Consider the following 18,317-nt stretch of genomic DNA (forward strand, 5'->3'; position numbering starts at 1 on the left):
GACCCTACTGTGTTCCAGACAGTGTTCTAGGTGCTGGGGGGCAAGCAGCCAGGAGACAAAAGTCTCTGGCCTTGTGGAGCTTTCTTTGAGGTGGGAGAACTTTGACCTGGGCAGCAGTGAATTTAGAATGCGTTGGTGGGGTGGGTGGGGGCAGAGTCTGGGAGGGTTTCTCCCAGGACAGATTTTGAACAGAGATCAAAGGGTTCCCTGGGGATTATTAGTAGAAGGTTGTTCTAGGAGGAAGGAAGCACAGTGCAAAGGCGATTTGGAGTGAGGCTAGGGTTAGCAGGGACGAAGCCTGACAGTCCAGGCTCCTAACTTGGTCTTTTGCTCTGAGTGGGCTGCTGCTGAGCCCCTGGTGGCTTCTCTGAGATTTCCTCCATGGTGAAGGGATGAACGGGAGGCTGACCATCAGTCCTGATGTCCACTCAGCAAACCTTTATCAAGGGCCTTCTGTGTGCTAGTCGCTGGATTAGGGAAGCATACAATGAAAAAGGCAGACCAGCCTCTGCTCCCTGAAGCTTATAGTCTAAGGCAGAAACACAATAAAAAGTGAACACACCTAGGAATGCATAATCCCACATTGCAACAGGTACCTGGTGGAGAAGACAAATCTGAAAGCATCTAATCAGATAAGGGGCTGAGGGGAGGCTCTCTGAGCAGGCAATACTTAACTTGGCCTCTTCGTGTTGTGAAGTCAGCCAGTGGGGAGGGAGCATTCCGGGTGGAGGGGAGAGCAAGTGCAAAGACCCAGAGGTAGAAACAGCACTCACCAGGGAGTTGGCTGTCTTCGAGGGCCTCTCATTTGTATCCAAGACAGATCAGGGCTCCTTGTGGGCAGTGGTCAGGAGGAGGCAGCCGTGGCCTTTCCAGAGGCCACCGGGAAGGATTCGGGCTGTATAACTAAATGGGCCTCCCCCACCTGTTTTTAGCCTGGAACCACTTCCTTTGGCTTTACCAGCTGCCTCCCCATCACCACCCAGTTACCAGTGGGGGGGGGGACAGAGATCAGGCACCTCCTGCTGTGTGAGGACAGAGGTTTACCACATGCAAAGGAAGGGGCAGAGGGATGGGGCTGAGGGTCCCAGGCCCCCCAGTGGGGCTGTCTTATGTTCTGATTTCTTTCTTGTTGGCTGACTTGGACACACTGTGTGTGGGATTAGGTTTCCCACACATGGGTCCTGGGGGTTGAAAATATTACTCCCCATTTTATAGATGAAGAAAGTGATCCTCAGAGAGGTGAGTCTACTTGCTCAAAGTCACACAGCAAAGAAGTGGAGATGCTGGTAATTGAGCCCCAAGCCTGTCTCTGTAACAGTCTTCCCTTCCCCTCTATCCCCCCCCCCCAACTCCGACCTCTGCAAGAGCCGGACCTTCCCCTGGGGGGTAGATCAGACTAAGGCGACCTGCCCCTGGGACCCAATTTTTTAAAAAATTTAAACAAATTGCGGTTTCCTTGTGCCAGCCTGGGTTCTAAGCACTTTGCAAATATTAACTCCTGTCATCCTCCCAACAGCCCCAAAGGAGTGTGAACTATTAGTGTCCATATGTTATAATGAGGAAAACCAGAGAGGGGAAGCAACTTGCCCAAGACTGCACAGCTGGGGAGGGACGGAGCTAGGATCCCAACCTAGGCAGTTAAGCTCCAGAGCTCCTCAGTTTAGTCCTGTACCTACTGCCTCTGGCAGCCTGGCCCTTGGGGGTGATGGGAATCATCCAGGTGTCGTGGGGACAGGATGTTTTGGCTGAGGACTGGATTGCTAGGTTCTATTTACTCCCTGCAGGCAGACATGGGAGGCTGGCTGACCCAACCTTCTTCTTCATCATCGCTGTGGCCGCCTCAGAGTGGCCCACCCTCATCAGGACAGGGTCTCCAGGCCCTGGGCTCAGACACTGTCTGGGTGTGGGGAGTGTCCAGAGCTCTGGGCGGTGGAATGCCATAAACTGGGGAAGGAAGCGGGTGGGCGGGAGAGCGTAGTGTCGGGAGATAAGATGTGGAGGGTGGGGGAGTCTGAGGAAGGCCCAGCCCTGTGGGTGGGGGAGGCCTCCCTGGGGGCAGGGAGAGCAGAGACCAGAGGACCAGCAGGTGAAGAACTTCCTGACTGTACTTCAGAGCTGCCAGGCTTGGGCGGGAAGGGGCCTCCTCTGGAGGCAGCGGGCTCCCCTTTCCGGGAACCTCGTATGACTTGGTACTTGGTGTAGAGAGGATTCAGAAATCGGGCAGGAGACGCCCTTTCAGTGCTAATATTCCAAGAATCTAAGCTGCTGTGATTAAAAATTCTGGAATATTCTTTAATACTCCTGATTCTACCATGTTAGAATTTGATTGAGCCTAACTCTGAAAGGCAACTTGACACCCTTTTCCACTCTAACCTGCTGGGGACAAAGTGGAGGGGCTGTAATCCCCTCCTGGAGACAGACAAGCCTCCAGGGAGGAGGATCCCTGAGGCAGAGTCAGATGGGGCAGCCCCAGTCCTGGAAGAGCTGTACAGTTAAGGCGGTAGAGCGGTTACCTGCTCCTGCTTTGCTGTGTGACCTTGGACACCTCGCTTGCCTTCTCTGGCCTCGGTCTGTCAATCTGTGCTGAGGTACTCTCTCTGGTTCAGCCCACGTTAGGCATTCTGAATCTCGGCTAAGCACTGTCCACCCCAGGTGGGGGTGGATGGGCAGGAGCCACAGGGCGTCTGTTGGTCATGGAAAGAATGTGAGGGCAGGAGGCCCAGTGGGTGGGGTCCCCTGGCTGGGCAGCAAGCAGAGGGCAACATGAGATCATGGTGTCTGGGCCTCCTGGTCCAGCACCCCCGGGAATGGGATCCCCTCCAGGCAGTCCCCCATGTCAGACCCTCCCCTGGGACCCAGACTCAGAGTCAGGCTGCCCTTTTCCCAACCCCTGCTGGGCAAAGGGAGTGAAATCAGGGCCCAGAGAGATGGGCACTCAGCCAGGCTCATTCAGCGAGTCCAAGGCCGGCGCCGAGCCCAGGGTCCTGCTTGGGAATTGAGGCAAGGGGACTTGTCTTCACTTCTTGACTATGCTGGGGGGTCAGAGAGGGACATGGAGAGAGGGCTCCAGTCCTGTTGCTGAGTGTGTGCACCAGCTGTGATTAACCCCTTTTTGCATGATGCGGATGTGGCTTTCTTTTCCCCAAGCCCCCACCCCAGTTCAGATGCTAAACTCCTTAGAGGATGGCTGGAACAGGATGGGAGGGGCGGGGGGGGGACGGGGAGGGGGCTCAGTGTGTCCAGCCTCCCCATCCTACTACTAGCTCAGGACACAGGCTGGGAGGGGACTGGGGTCACCAGGTCTCCACAGGAATGCGCCACAGGGAACAGTGCCCGGCAGAGAGGCCTCTTTCCCTGACTGGACTGAGAAAGAACACTTACCCCTCGAATGTGTTTGTCCCTGTCTCTGTGACTGTTTGTCTCTGTGCCTCTCTTTCTCTCTTTCTCTCTCAATCTGTCTGTCTGTCTGTCTGTCTCTCTCTCTCTCACACACACATACACACACACACCTTGGAACAAACCCACATAAGCATCTCCTTCGCCTCTCCTTCCTCATGTCCTGTGCACACAGAGCTTCCCCCTACTCTTCGCCCATGAGGCTTCCTGGGTGTGATGGGACAGGACAGACCCTCTCTTCTTCTCCCCATTGCTAGATGGATTCCGGGTTGGGGTCCTGCGTGCGCGGTGGGGAGGGGCCCCACAGCTGGCCAGGCATTTTCCCAACCCCTTCCGGCCACAGTGAGCCCCCACCCTGCAGGTCCCTCCTCCCCCCTGGCCGGCTCTAGAGTCTGTGGGAACCAGACAGTGGGGACTGTCCAGCCGGGCTCGCTTCCGCCCAGGCCCCAGGGGACCTGCTGAGAGAGGAAGGAGCAGCAGAGACTGAAATCAGCATGGCCGCCTGCCTGAGTGAGGGCCTCTGGAGGGACTGGGCTATCTGCCCCACCAAGGGGTCTCCAGCCGCCGGGGTGTCACCTCATGGGACAGAAGACCCATCAGGCCCCTACACCAAATGCCAGAAAGGGGCTTCCCCCAGTATCCCTGGCCTCTTTCTTTTCTCCCTCGACCCAGGATCCAGATGGAGGTACCAAGGCTCCAGAAGGAAGCCCTTTGCCTCAGCGACTCTGGTATTGAAAGGTGTGGGGACGGGGAGGTATCAGGTCCCTGAGTCTGTTCCTCTGATAGGGGCCATGAGTATACCCATTTCTCCTGCTTCTGCCCAAGGTCAGGGCTCCGTCACTTCTGATCTATACACAGGACAGCCACCCACTCCCCTCATGACAGAAATGCTTTCTTAAAGAGTCATCAGGAGGCCTTTGGAGAACTGAGGGCTCAGAACTGGGGGCTCCACATTCCCATTCATGTGGGGGAATGCAGACAAGAGGACTGGTGCCTGCCTTTTGAGCCTCACTTTCCTTGTCTGTGCAAGGGGTCAGGGTGCCTTTTTCGTACTGGTCTTCCAGGATTTCATAAAAGCCCCTCCTGCTCTGGACGTCACCCCCAGCTCTGCTCCTACCCTGTGCACCACCCCTGTGTCCTCACTCAGACTGCGGGACAGGGGCTGGGCGTATAGCTACTCATTTGCCATCTGGAGTCAGATCTAGTGAGCCTCAAATTTTCTGAGCGTCAGTTTCCCCCACTGTAAAAGTGGGGATAACATTCCAAGTTGCACAGGGCTCGGTGAAAGGATACAGAGAAGCTCAGGACAGAATAAATGCCGCACATGGTCACAGTGATTCTGACGACTCAAAATTGGGGGGGGGGGTGCAGAGTGAGAGCCTGGGACTGGAGAATTAACCCCTCAGGCCAGCCCAGCGCCACCCTCTGCTGGGTGTTTCTTGGCCATACTTTCCTCTCTTCCTTATTCCCTGCTCCCCCTTCCTCCACCTTCCTGGGAAACTCCCTGAGAAAGTCCCCAGCAGGAGAAAGAAGTCTCACAAGGGACATTTCCATCCAGGGTCCCCGCAATCCCACAACCACAGCCACTGCACACAGAACCAGGCGCCCCGGCCCTCAGCCCCCAACCATCCATGAAGCTGACCTTCACCGTCACACTGGTTTTATTGGCCCTGAGAGCCACAGAGTAAATCCCAAGAGGGCCCTGCCTCCCCTCTCCCTCAAGTCTGTCCAGAGGCCCCGGGAGCTGGCTGAGTGTTCACTACTCCAATCTTGGCTTCCTGTCCCGCTCGTTGGCTTGCCAGGCCTGGGTCCCTTGAAAGCTCCCCAGATCCTTGAGTCAGGCTCAGCCTGGAGGGTGTAGTTGGCAGGGGGGCCCCGCAGGGACTGCCCGAGGCCAGGTTGGCTTCACTCAAAGAAGAACATTCCTGGTGTCCGGTATAGGCAGGGGGTCAGCCCCAGTGGGTAGCTGGAGCCTCCCTGGACAGGGAAACTGCCTGCAACCCAAGGTTCCTTGGGGTCAGCTGGCAGGGGCAGTGGGGCCCGCATTGAGGCTGGAGGGGTGGGTGGTGCCGGAGAGGGGGCTGCTGAGGCCAAGAGGTGCTCAAGGCCTGGATCGGTCCCCATGCAGAAATTCAGTGCCTGCAGCCGGCACTGGTAGCTGCCTCCAATGCCTGCCTCTGGGGTCAAGATGGGTGTGGGGGCCTTGCTAAAACCCTCGGCCTCAGAGAAGCCCACAGAAAAACCAAATGCTGGGCAGGGGGAAGACGAGGGGGCCACAGGGAGCTCCCCCAGGCCTGCAGGCTTAGGTGTGGGCATCTCTTTGAGCTCCGTGGGTGGCCGGGGCCCGGCATCCGGGGTTGTAGAGCACATGCTAGCTGGCAAGGCCCCTAGTAGACCCCCAAAGCTTAGGCCCTTGGGTTCTGGCAGCTCTGGCGGGAATGGGCACTGCCTTCCAGTCAAGGCGTCGGGGGCTCCTGGATCCTGGCTGCCCACTCGGTGGGGTCCGCGGCGTGCCTTGGCAGGGCCCTTGGTTCCCTCGGCACCTGCTCGCCGGGTGAAGCGTCGGCGTCGGCGCAGGAAGCTGCCGTGCTCAAACATGTCGTGACAGTCGGGGTCCAGCGTCCAGTAGCTGCCCTTACCCGGCTTGCGGTCATCGCGGGGCACCTTGACGAAGCACTCATTGAGTGACAGGTTGTGGCGGATGCTATTCTGCCAGCCGGGCCGGTTGTGGCGGTAGAAGGCGAAGCGGCCCATGATGTAGCGGTAAATGCCACTGAGTGTGGCCCGCTGACCCGGGGAGCTCTGGATGGCCATGGCGATCAGAGCTATGTAGCTGTAGGGGGGCTTGGTCGGCTCGGCCGCGGGGGCCAAGGGCCCGGGTAGGGGCTGTTGCTGCTGCATGCTGGGCTGGGCTGGCCGGTCTGGTGGCTGCTGGGACCACGGAGAGGCCAGGCACCGAAGTCTGGAGCTGGTGTCTGCCCAGCACAGCCTCCCCGGTGCCTGTTAAAAGGCCCACTGGCCCAGCCTCCCAGCCTGGAAAGGCAAAAAGGGGTGGGCCCACCAGGCTGCCCTCCCTTCCTCCCTCGCCCCCCCTCCCCCCAGGCCTGAGAGGGGCGGGCAGGGAGGCCAGAACTGGGAAGCTTGTGAGCCTGCTGCCTGGGGAGAGGAGATAGGAGGAAAGGGACCGAGATCCAGAGCCCCCATGTGCTGGGCGGTGGTGGCTGCGAGGGACAGGACAGGCAACTGAGCGAGACAGAGACAGAGAAACAAAAAGGGACAGTGGCCGTGAAAACCAGAGAGAAAGACACAGAGAGGGAGAGACATAACAAGAGGAACTGTGAAGGCAGAGACATACTCAGAGAGACAAAGCCGAGGCAGAAAGAACAGAGACACACCGAGCCAGACACGCACACACTGCACAGAAAAAGAATCACGGAGAGAAATCAGTGTACGGAGAGAGAGTGAGAGAGGAAGATGCAGAGAGACACAGAACAGACACAAGAGATTGAGGGCAGACAGACAGACAGACGCACGCTGAGGAGAGAGACTAGACAGGTAGATTCAAAGGGGTGAGCTGGAGAATGGGCCCCCCCTCAGTGGGAAAAGCCCCAGGGGTCCTCAAGCCCCCACCTTCAGCTCCCCTTTTCTCCTCTCTTTCTTTCAGGCCTGGGGGTCTACTTTCTACTCCCAGCAGGGTGCAGCACCCCGGGGTCAGACAATTCTTACCCTCTTAGCTCCAGGGCATTTGACGGCCGCTGCTGGAAGGCGGTGAGAACCGTCAAACTGTTTATGGTGAGCATCAGCGCCCTCTAGTGACTGGTGTGGGAAGGACAGCCATCTGGGCAGAGCCATTCCCCCACTACTCCCCCAGGAGATGTTTCAAGCAAGTCCCTGACTTTGGCTGAGCCTCAGTTTCCCACTTCTAAACTGGAGCTGGCGACCCTTCAGCTGTCCGTACTGTGGTGAGGAGGCCACAGGCCCCCTTACACAGCATCCAGCACCCTCCAAGAGTTTAGCGCAGAGTAAGGGTTTGGACATGATTCAGGATTATCACTCTGAACTGAGGCTCCCCATCAGCCGCAGCCTTGGGCCAGCGAAGCCTAGGACCGTCAGGTCTTCTGGAGGCTGGGGTAGCCTACTGCATGTTCTCCCACCCATACGATCCCAAGTGAGAGGACACTTACTGTGTGCCACTCTCCATGTCAGCCGCCCGACAACTAGCCTTCTCTCTCTGCATTTGACTCCTTGGAGCAACCCTGCTTTGCAGGCCTTCATGGCTTCTTTTTTGTTTTTTTGTTTTTTTAAGATTTTATTTATTTATTTGACAGACAGAGATCACAAGTAGGCAGAGAGGCAGGCAGAGAGAGAGGAAGGGAAGCAGGCTCCCTGCCGAGCAGAGAGCCAGATGTGGGGCTCAATCCCAGGACGCTGGTGTCATGACCTGAGCCAAAGCGAGAGGCTTTAACCCACTGAGCCACCCAGGCGCCCTTTCATGGCTTCTTTTGAATAGATGGAGAATCTACGCCTCAGAAAGGTTAAGTGACTTGTCCAAGGTCACACAGCTAGTGAATGACAAAGCTGGAATTTGAATCCAGTATTCTCTAACTCCTTAACACCACACCTTCTACAGAAGAGAAGCAGGGATAGGGACAGTCACTGGACCCCCACTGGAGCACAGGCTATGAACCCCAAGAGAGCAGGGGCTTGCTGTTTTGTCCAGCACTGGCCTGGAAACTGAGTGGGTGCTCAGTCAACATTTGCTGAATAAGAAACAGTGATCTGATTGACTTCTGCCCTTCGTCGAAGCATACGCCCCCCCCCACCATAAAAGCATATTAATGTATCACTAGAAGAGATTCATTATGTTGCCATCTGTAGGAGAATCCTTATTTAAAAAGTCAGAAATCAGAACCAGAAACAAGGTCTGATATCTGGGACAGGACACAGTGACTTTTCCGCCAAGGCAGGGTCAGCTGGCTTCACCGTGGTTGAAGAGGCGCCCTCCCAATTCTCAAGGACTCCCTACAGCTTGCAGTTTACAATGATCAGTGGAGCCTGGGGAGGGTCTGGACCCCTGCTTCTGCCCTTAGCTTCTGCCCTATGGCTGTGTTTGGGGGTCAGCCTCAGTTCCTCCAAACACAGTATCCACTGGTATTGGTGGTTCAGTTATCAACCCCCCAAGTCCCCAGTTCAGGCCAAATTTCTGCTTTGAGATCCCTTCCTGCCCACATAAGAACAGAGACTAGTGGCAGGTGGGAGGAAGGGTCTGGAAACTCAGAGCCCCTCAGAAGCCAGGCATTTCTGTTATTGTCTGGCTTCACTCTAATCCCTGAGGATCTAATTATCGGTAAACCCAGCTTTAAGCAAACCTTATAATGCAGCAGTTGCAGGTAAGTGGGCTCTCAAGTATACCACCACAGACCTGCTGGGTTCTCCCCGAGCTATGAGGTTTTGTTTCTGTCCTAATTGCTGTTTCCAGAACTTCAAGGTCAAGTTTGGTTTCCTCCTGACTTCCCAGGCCCAGCTGCAAGGCCTCCGCCCACGCGCTGTGCTGGGGGGTAGGGGTGGGGGGCTGCATCTCTGCCCCTGCGAGGTTGAAGGGCGTGGATCCGCTTCCACTGTTCCCACTGACCGGCCGATGGGTAGGCTGCAGCCCCAAGACTACTGGCAATTTGGGCAGGTTTGCAGTAGGGTCCGCACCCACGGGAAGAAGGCTGACTTGGGACGATAGGAGAGGAGCAAGTGACCCTTCACTGCAAGTGACTCAGCTGTGTCAGCAGGTGAGGGACACCGTCGGTGCTGCTGGGACACCACTGTAGTGGCGCTTCCAGTGCAGGAAGAGCTCCCTGGCGAAGACTGGCTCCACCTGTGGGGGTGGGGGTAGGGCAATGAGCTAACTCTCTCAGTTAGCGCCCCCTATGTTCTGGTGGGCAGTCACCACTTGGTGACAGTCCCACCCCACAGGCACTTTATGTGCAGGGTCCTACAGACCAGAGGGTCATCGGGTCAGGAGCTGGGGACTGGAGCTAGTCAGTAAGGGGCTGCTAGTGGTGACTGGAAGGTGTGACTCTTCACTGGAGTGGGAGGTGACTCACATGGGCCATGATGAGCCGCTCCTCCGGCTGGTCTGGCGGCCCTGGGTACTCCTCACCAAAGCACAGACGGATTTGGTACTCGGGCTCCTGGTGACCGTCCTGAAGGTGGGCGCGCAATTCTATGGGCACCAAGATTGGGGGCTTGGGAATCCTAGCTGGTGCCCACCTTGTGCTTCTATCCTATGCCCATGTCCGAGAAGGCCACATCCCCATTGTGTGTCCAAGCCTTATGCCCACTTCCACCTCCCTATGCCTGTCTCATGTCTCACATCTGTGTCCACTTCCAGGGTGCATCCCCTGTGCCTGGTGCTCCTGTGCTCACCGCCACATATTTATTCCCACCTCAAGCCCATTGCCATTCACCTATACTTATTGAGTGCCCAGTGCCCTAATGCCCAGCTTATGCTTAGCATCCCAAGTTTTATGCCCCAACCCTGCCCCATGCCTACCCTCCCCATAAGTCTGTCTACATGGTGCCCAGGTCCCCTGACGCCCGAATTCGTTCCCTCTCCTGGGGCTTGTGTGTCACATCTTTTGTTTCAACGTCCACCCCAAACCCAGAATCCATAAGCCCGTTCCCTGGCGCTCACATCTCATGGACCCCACTTCTCTGTTCCCGTGCCTTTGCCCACTCCCCTCGCGCCCAGCCACTCTGTCCCACGCTGCCAGCGGCCCCACCGTCGTGCTCTTACCCTCGAGGAAGAGTAGCGTGTCCAGCAGCTGGCAGGTGTGCTCACGCTCCAGTTTGTTGGGCTGCGCGCGATGCGGGGCGAGCGGGCCGCGCCAGTACACGCGGCCCCGGCACAGGCGCTTGGCGAACACGCCCTCGGGGGCCACCCACAGCAGCACGCCCCGCTCCAGGTGCCGCAGCAAGCGCTCCAGCACGCGGGCGCCGGGGGGCGGCTCCGGGAAGCACACCTGCGCCATGCATCTTGGCGGTCCCAGCAGGCCTTCCGCCGCAGTGACCTCCTGGGGGCTCAGGCGGCAGCCCTCGGCCACGCGCGTGGTGGTTTCGCGCACCAGCTTCCCGCGGTAGAACAGCCGCACGTGCAGCCAGCAATCTGTGGGGCGGGGAGAGGGGGTGCGCCCGGGGATGGCAGCCCCAGCACTGACCTCTCCCCACCCAGGTCCTGCCTGCCCCCGACTCAGGAGTTTTGGGGGCTTCCTTCGGATGAACAATTCTCTAATTCTCGTAGTAGCGCCAATGCGAGTAATAAATAGCAGCAGCTTCCGGTATAAATGAACTGGTAGCTGAGCTCTGTGGTCAAAAGCATAGGGTCTGGGACCACCCTTAGGGCCTGTCCTAACCTCTGGGATTCTAGGGGCTCCTTCCCAGCGAATATTTTTTAAAAAAGATTTTATCTATTTATTTGTCAGAGGGAGAGCGCCCACACAAGCAGGAAGAGTGGCAGAAAGAAGCAGGCTCCCTGCAAGGAGCCCAATGCAGGACTCCATCCCAGGAGCCGAAGGCAGCAGCTTAACCAACTGAGCCACCCAGGTGTCCCTGCTTCCCAGCAAGTATTTTAATGCTGATGTTAACAACAACACAGTACGGTCCATGTGAGGGGCAAGCAGCAGTTAGAGCGGGGGGCTCTGCAGCCAGGCCCTTGGAGACTGATGTCTCACTGCCAGTTAGGAGCTGTGACCCACTAGGAACTTTCCCAGGGCTACCAACTGTGTGATTTGGGGCCAGGTTCTTAACCTCTGTGCCGGGTTTCTGTAAGTACGAAGTGGGTATGATGGCAGTATCTATCTCACAGGGCAGCAGGGAGAGCTTTGAAAGATACCTGACATAATCTAAGTCCTCGATTAATGTTAGCTGCTGTTGTTATTGGGGCTGGGTACTTTTGGGGAAAGACACAGGGTAGCTGGCCCTGACCTCTGGCTCTCCCAAGTTCTGCACACTGGTCAGAGGGGAGGGCCTTGAGATTTTTTACCAGGGTTGCTGAAGTCCTCAGAGAGCAAGGGGCTCCAGTGGTGTGTAGGGTCCTGTGCCTGGTACCCTAGGGAAGGAGGGGAAGATGTCAGGCACCACCTCACCCTGAGTCTCTTGATCCCCAGCTCAAGGTCCTGCAGGAGGACAGAGAGGAGGCAGGATTGGTTGAGGAGGTCCGCTCCTTACTGTGGTCAGCCAGAGGGGCTGGGAGCCGAGCCCCTGGTGGCAGGGAGCCCTGCTGGGTCTGCCTGGGGGCTTGCTTGGTGTCCTTATCCTCTGTGGTTGATCTGGAATCATCCTGGCCATTGGAAGAGAGGGTTATGAGGGTGGGAGGGTTATGACTGTGGGCCACAGGTGTTCCCAGACTGTCCTCACTAGGGCAGAGGGAAGTCTGGGCAGACTGCAGGCCAGCTGGGATCGATAGAGACTTTGAGGTTTCAGAGCTCAAGACCCTGTTCCTCATAGAGGTAAAGGGATGATGGAGTTGTTGGAGGTTATGGGGTCAGAGATGAAGCTCACTGTGCTGGGGGAGAAGCGTTAAGGAGCAAATGAGCAGATGGGGGCCAGAGGAGATAGAGTTGGGGAACAGAGGTGATAGAATGGTGACAGAAGTGATAGAGACGATAGACATGGGACAGAGGTGATAGAGGTGGGGGGGATAGAAGTGACAGAGATGGGAGACATTACATGGAATGCATGGTGAAGAAGACACTAGGGACAGTGGATTGGACCAGGCTGGTGGGAGAGTGGGGACACAGCAATGAAGCACAGATGGTAGGGGGGTTGGTGATAATGGGGGTGATCCAGACAGAGTGATGGGGTGATGGCAACAGCAAGAGGGCTGGAAGGGTTGAAGGGGAGGGAAATGCAGAGCCGGAACTGCATCTGATGGGGACAGAGTGGTGGACCCGATGATGACAGGGGCCAGGGGTGAATGTCAGGGAAGAGATTGCAGAGGGTGATGCAGCTGAAGATGGTGGAGGACGAGAGAACAGGGGGACCCAGAGATGATGGAGGCAAAGGGAACAGGAGGCGGAGCTGAAGATGGTGGGGCAGGTGGGGCCCAGGTAAGAAGAGGTGGAGCTGGCGGGAGGGACATGGCTGGAGGAAGGGGCAGATAGGGAAGGAGCGCAGCTGGGGGAGAGGACAGGCCACATGATAGTGCCAGAGAACACCGAGGGCAGTTCAGGGGAGAGGTGACAGAGCTGGCAAGACTGCAGAGGGCTTGAAGGACAACTGACCTGGTCTGTCCCGCAGGCCAGCTCAGTCACTTCTCCAGGGGGCTCCTGCTGCTTCCGTGGAATGTTCTTTTCAGGGGGAGCACAAGCTCTGGCACCTGGATGGAGCAAGAGGCAGGCTGTTGTTTCCTGAGCCTTAACGGGAGCCCCCCAACAGAGGTGATCCCACACGAGGACCATGGCATGATCTCAGGCGGGGCCCACCTCTCTCCCGGCCTCAGTTTCCTCTTTTTCTAATGGGAAGATAAACTGAATGTCTGCAGGTCCTTCTGTGTTTACCAGCCCATGAGTTTAAGCTTACTAAGCCCCCCATTACAGATGGGCAACGTGAGGTCCTTATTGCCCAGAGAGCCATCCTCAGCCACTACCGTCAGGGGCAGGATGGTACCTGGGCCATGGGCACCGTGGGCCACGATCCTGTAGACCTTGTAGGGGCTGGAGCTGTCCCGATGGCTGCGCTCACGCACCTCACAGAAGTCAGCACTTTTGTTGAGAGCACAGCGGAGTCTGGTCTTCCAGGTGGGGGGGTCCTCCTTGTCGATGCCCTCTAGGTGTTTGCCCTTGTGTATGGCCCAGGCCTGGGGATGAGCAGGGGCACTTGGGGAGGGGTACCCTGGGAGAGGGGCTGGTGCCATCCAGAGGAAGGGGGGCCTACCTTGCCTGTCACTCTTCTCTCTCTCCCTCCAGGCCTCTGTCCCTCTGCCCCTTCATCCTTTTCTCTGTTCTTCCCTCCCTCCATCCAACCATATTCCTCGAGCTCCTACTGTGTGCCAGGCCCCAGGCAGGGGCAGGGGACCAAATGGGGAACAAGACAGACATGGTCCCTGCTCTCCCAAAACTCAAGTCTAATGAGAGAAAACAGCTGGGAACAGCTAACTGGAAATAATTATATTTCAAGTTGTGAATTATGATCAATTTTTTAAAAATAGGATGATGGGGCACACCTGGGTGGCTCAGTGGGTTAAAGCCCCTGCCTTCAGCTCAGGTCATGATCCCAGGGTCCTGGGATCCAGCCCCGCATCGGGCTTTCTGCTCAGCGGGGAGCCTGCTTCCCCTTTTCTCTCTGCCTGCCTCTCTGCCTACTTGTGATCTTTGACTGTCAAATAAATAAATAAAATCTTTTAAAAATATATATTTTTTTAAATTTTAAAAAATTTTAAAAAATAGGATGATGGGATGGAAAATAATGGCATGATTTTCTATCTGGAGAACTAAAAAATTAAATCCTGACCTATTGCCCCATACAAAGTGGACTCCATATGATTTCAAAGCCAAAGGTGAGAGATAAAAGTGGAAGCTAATGGGAGATAAGGAGGGGAAACACCTCCAGGGGGACAGAATGCCTTCCTGACCACCCCCAAGGACAAAGCAAAATAATGACAGTGTCTGAAATCAGCAAGGGGCTAATTTTAGAACATACACGGAACTTTGCAAACCAACAGGAAACAGAGAGCATCCTCTAAAGAAAAAATTCTTATCGGGGTGCCTGGGGATCCCAGGATCCTAGGATTGAGCCCCACGTCGGGCTCCCTGCTCAGCTGGGGAGCCTGCTTCTCCCTCGCCCTCTACCTGCTGCTCCCCCTGCTTGTGCTCTGTCTCTCTCTGTCAAGTAAATAAATAAAATCTTTTAAAAAAAAAAGAATTTTTTTTAAAGATTTTATTTATTAATTTGACAGAGATCACAAGTAGGCAGAGAGACAGGCAGAGAGAGAGGAAGGGAAGCAGGCTCCCTGCTGAGCAGAGAGCCCAATGTGGGGCTCCATCCCAGGACCCTGGGATCATGACCCGAGCTGAAGGCAGAGGCTTTAACCCACTGAGCCACCCAGGCGCCCCTAAAAAAAATTCTTATCAAAGGGCAAGAACAGGTGGTTTAGGCAGGAGGAAGCTGGAAGGCCACAAACATATGAGAATGTACTTAAACTCATTAGTGTCAGAATAAAAATGTGAGCTATTGGGGCGCTTGGGTGGCTTGGTCAGTTAGGTGTCTGACTCTTGATCTTAGCTCAGGTCTTGATCTCAGGGTTGTGAATTCAAACCCCATGTATGGAACCTACTTAGATTTAAAAAGAAAAAGTGAGCTATCACCTTTAAGCCAACAAAATATTTTGTGAGTTGGATAATGCTGGGAGGTGGTGGGGTGTGGCCACAGTTGGTGGGCATGGGATGGTACAGAGATTTTGGGTGGTAATCAGGCATGTCTTGTCAAAATAAGTCTAAATATACCCTGTGAGCAGAAGTTCCAATTCCAAAGGAATTCTCACGAAGGCTCATTGGGGGCGTGGGCAGGGCAAGGCAAGATATTTACTCTAACATTGCTTTTGGTGCTGGAGAGCAAACCTGTGTCCATCCCTGTGAAAGTGGATAGGGATGTGTGTGTGTCATGGATGCCCACTATAGAGTCTATGCAGCATCTAGAAGCATCCAGGAGCAACAGATTAGATGTTACAGAGAACACTCCCAGCGGGATGCCTGGGTGGCTCAGTCAGTTGAGCGTCTGCCTTCGGCACAGGGTCCTGGGATCAAGTCCTGCTTCGGGCTCCTTGCTCAGCAGGGAGTCTGCTTCTCCTTCTCTGCATTCTGCATTCTCTCCTTCCTCTGAACAGCTCGCCTTCCTAAGGGACAGGCCATGTAACCCCCTGTTCAACGCTCACTGAGTGTCTTCTGTGGGCCTTGCCCTGAGCTCAGTGTCACGACCCTCGACACTCGGGTAGCCGGAGGCAGTGTGTTGTGGGGGAAGTTGTTCCAATGGAGGAAACAGAAGGAATCCTGGATGGCCTAGGAAAAGCACTGAGTTGGAGCTTAATAAATGCATTCGACCAATGAATGCATTAGGGAAGGCTCCCGAGGAGACATTTCACCTGAGCATGATGGCAGTTGGCCAGGTCAAGGTGAAGAGGAGAGGATATCCAGGCAGGGGGACAGCAAGTGCAAAGGTCTAACAGTGAGAGAGATGTGAAGCATTTAGAAACTGAAAGAACTGTCAGGTCCAGTCTAAAGCCAGGGAACGGAAGGGTGGGGAGAGATGAGGCCAGGGAGGAGCAGTTCACACACTGCTCTGACGTCTTGGTAAAAAGTTGTAACTTTTTCACAAGGGCAATGGGGAGCCAAAGAAGGATTCTGAGTAGGGAAGTGTGAAGGCAAGATTTACATTTAGGAAGATCTCTCTGGAAGACCGAAGCAGGGGAGTAAGGGGCATGGGGAAGCGTGGTGCTCTGTGAGGTCACTGGGATTGTCCTGGTGAGAGATGGTGGGAATGGGTCCAAGCAGATGGACTGTAGAAAAGCTTCCATAGGGAGATCCTGCAGGCCTTGGGGACAGAGTGGAACAAGACTGGAAGTCAGGGAAGAGGCCAGGGTTCAGGTGCCTGGCCCCTGGGGTCTGGGTGACAATCGGTGCCATCCTCCATTTGGGGACACACACAAGTTTGTCAAGGGGAGATGTTAAGTGTGGTACTGACAAGGTGCTGAGTTAGAGAGTTCTGGGGCCTTTAGACCAGCAGGCTTGGGGCCTGGAGGGGAGGCTGGGAACTGTGGGGCTCATGCGGAGGCCCTGGAAGATGGAGTAAGCTATGGGGGGCGGGATCCTGGAGCAGTGCTGAGAGCACCCAAAGAGGAGGGGAGGAGGGGGCAAGCTGAGAAAGGGAGGGGCAGCAGGGTAGGAGGAAAATGGAGCCGGAGTGCTGGTGGGGGAAGATTCTGGAAACCAAGTGAGAGTGTTTCGAGAAGGAAGGGTCCACCAGGCCCAGACCCATCCAGGGGTTAAGGATGACAGTGATGGGATCTTTGGATCTGGCAACTAGTGATGTTAGCAGGAAGGACAGAAGCCAGAGGAGGGCTGGGGCGGGGGTGGGGGGGTGGGGAGGTGGGGGGGTTGGGGGTGGGGGTGGTGGTGGTCAGGAACTGGGGGCTAGGAGTGACAGAGCTGATGACCAGGCCCTTCCGCCTGTGAAAGGAGAGGGGAGGCCCGAGAAGTGGGAGCTGGGGGGGCTGTGGTGTTTGCGGTGGGGGGGGGGTAGGGGGGAGAGGGCTGATGGCAGTTGGTTGCTTATTACTCAGGGGAGAGATTCCAGCATTTCAATGTTGAAGAGAAGGAGTTTGAAGTCAATGAGGACTGAGTCAAGGGAGGGCATCCCCAGAGGAGGAGGTCCCTGAAAAGGGCTGGTGTGGGGAAGCACAGAACACGTTCCCAGGCCGCTGGGGTGGGCGCTTTCGGGGTAGGGGGGAGGTTGTGGGAATCCTGTCATTGGAGTCCAGTTTCCGGGGGAGGGGGAGGGGAGGAGGGAGGAGAGGCCCCGGGAGTCCAGATGGTGCTCCTATCGCACCTTTGGCTGGTTGTTCCCCGTATATGTCTCCCGTATATGCACAACACGCTCCGCAACCTAGAGACCGCTGGGGCTAAGGGGCGAGCGGGTGGCCCCAGGTCACACAGCGCGCGGGTCAGCCCCGGCGTCCCGCCGCTCCCGCCCCCTTACCCTGAAGAGCGCCGCGTCCTGCTGCGCCCGGTAGCCCTGCCGGGCCGCGTGCTTCCAGGGGATACGGAAGAGGGTCTTGTCTGCGTCCTCCCAGCACAACCCCGCGTAGCGCCCACTCTCGATCTGCGCCACCAGCCAGTCGCGGAGGCGCAGGGGACCCCCGGCCCCCGCCATCGGTCGCCTGCCGTCGGGGACCTTCCCTGCCTCCCTCCGCCAGGGGTCGCCGGCCGTCCGGAATGCAGGGCGCCTGTGGCCAGGTCTGGGGCGCGCGGCGGCTGGGACGCCGGCGCTACAGGGAATCTCGAAACCGCATGGATGGTGCGCGGAAGCGGCGAAAGCGAAAGTTCTGGATGCGCGAGTTTCGCTTTCTTTTCTGTCCCCCTGACTTGGGAGGCCCTATCCCTTCGCTCTTTGTGGTAGCCTGGCCCGGAGGGTGTCGCGCCGCACAGAGGGGCCAGTTAGAGGCACGGTGGGACTCCATGACCCATTGGAGGGTACCCATTGGACTGTACGGGGAGGGTAGCCAGGGATCTGTCCGTCCTTGTAGAGGGGCCCCGGCGGTCACCCAGAGGCGTCCCTTGCGCCACCGGTGCACCTGTTCTCTGTGCTTCCCAGCCTATGGGGAAGTCACAGTTCTCTCTTCAGCGCCTGGACTGTACAGGTAAAAGCCATAGTGCTTCTTAGACTAACTCCCATCAGAATTGGGAGGCAGAGACTAGTTTAAACTGTACACTCTTCGCTTCCATACCAGACCTGCAGAAAAAAAAAGACTTTCTGGGCAAGAAACCAGTAATCTGTATTTAACCAGTTCTCCCGTGGGATTCTGATCCGGGTGGTCCATGAGCCACACTTGAAGAAATACTTCCTTAAATATTGGGAGTCCTCATCCATTGATGGCTCACTAGGGTGTGGGTGTGGCCAAAGCCTTTCCTGCAGGGTGTCAGTGGGTTCTCATCACAACATGTGAGAAGAGTCTACCCCTTTTATTAGTAAGAAGAATAAGGCTCAGAGAGGTTAAAGCCCTGTAACAAGGTCATAGAGCTAGTACTTGGAGGCAGTCAGAACCTGAACCTATGTCTCTCTGTCCCCAAAGCCCAGGACACTACACAGTGCCCCCCACTATCTCCCAACAGCTTACATCTGGGGTTTAGGGACACCTACTCCCCACAGAAAGTATATAC

At 56.3% G+C, this 18,317-nt stretch overlaps 2 protein-coding genes across 3 annotated transcripts; both read right to left on the reverse strand.

Moving 5' to 3' along the window:
* Positions 1–5,039: 5,039 nt before the first annotated feature.
* FOXS1 (forkhead box S1) lies at positions 5,040–8,566 on the reverse strand. The gene has a single exon (XM_082745781.1). It carries the CDS (start codon positions 6,295–6,297, stop codon positions 5,302–5,304), a length of 996 nt encoding a protein of 331 aa, XP_082601907.1. The 5' UTR covers positions 6,298–8,566; the 3' UTR covers positions 5,040–5,301.
* Positions 5,040–17,478, reverse strand: LOC309872123 (interferon regulatory factor 4-like). Of its 2 annotated transcripts, none has more exons than XR_014315677.1 (8): positions 17,137–17,469; positions 13,054–13,243; positions 12,669–12,763; positions 11,614–11,725; positions 11,429–11,494; positions 10,184–10,552; positions 9,492–9,590; positions 5,040–9,262 (listed from the first exon to the last, which is right to left on the reverse strand). XR_014315677.1 is itself a non-coding variant. In XM_082745780.1 (8 exons), exons 1-8 carry the CDS (start codon positions 17,308–17,310, stop codon positions 9,170–9,172), a joined length of 1,218 nt encoding a protein of 405 aa, XP_082601906.1. In that variant the 5' UTR covers positions 17,311–17,478; the 3' UTR covers positions 5,040–9,169. The 2 variants fall into 2 exon arrangements, 1 of the variants encoding a protein (XP_082601906.1); XM_082745780.1 differs by having other exon boundaries at positions 9,492–9,610; positions 17,137–17,478.
* Between the last annotated feature and the right edge of the window lie 839 nt (positions 17,479–18,317).

The sequence above is a fragment of the Mustela nivalis genome, assembly GCF_964662115.1.
Source record: "Mustela nivalis genome assembly, chromosome: 8".
Taxonomy (NCBI): Eukaryota; Metazoa; Chordata; class Mammalia; order Carnivora; family Mustelidae; genus Mustela; species Mustela nivalis.

Excerpts from the sequence above, each read along its gene's own strand:
- FOXS1 (XM_082745781.1), bottom strand. The coding sequence starts at position 6,297 with ATGCAGCAGCAACAGCCCCTACCCGGGCCCTTGGCCCCCGCGGCCGAG.
- LOC309872123 (XM_082745780.1), bottom strand. The coding sequence starts at position 17,310 with ATGGCGGGGGCCGGGGGTCCCCTGCGCCTCCGCGACTGGCTGGTGGCG. Across the intron at positions 13,244-17,136 it reads AGGACGCGGCGCTCTTCAGG|GCCTGGGCCATACACAAGGG; the intron begins GTAAGGGGGCGG and ends GCTCATCCCCAG. Across the intron at positions 12,764-13,053 it reads CCACGGTGCCCATGGCCCAG|GTGCCAGAGCTTGTGCTCCC; the intron begins GTACCATCCTGC and ends TGCTCCATCCAG.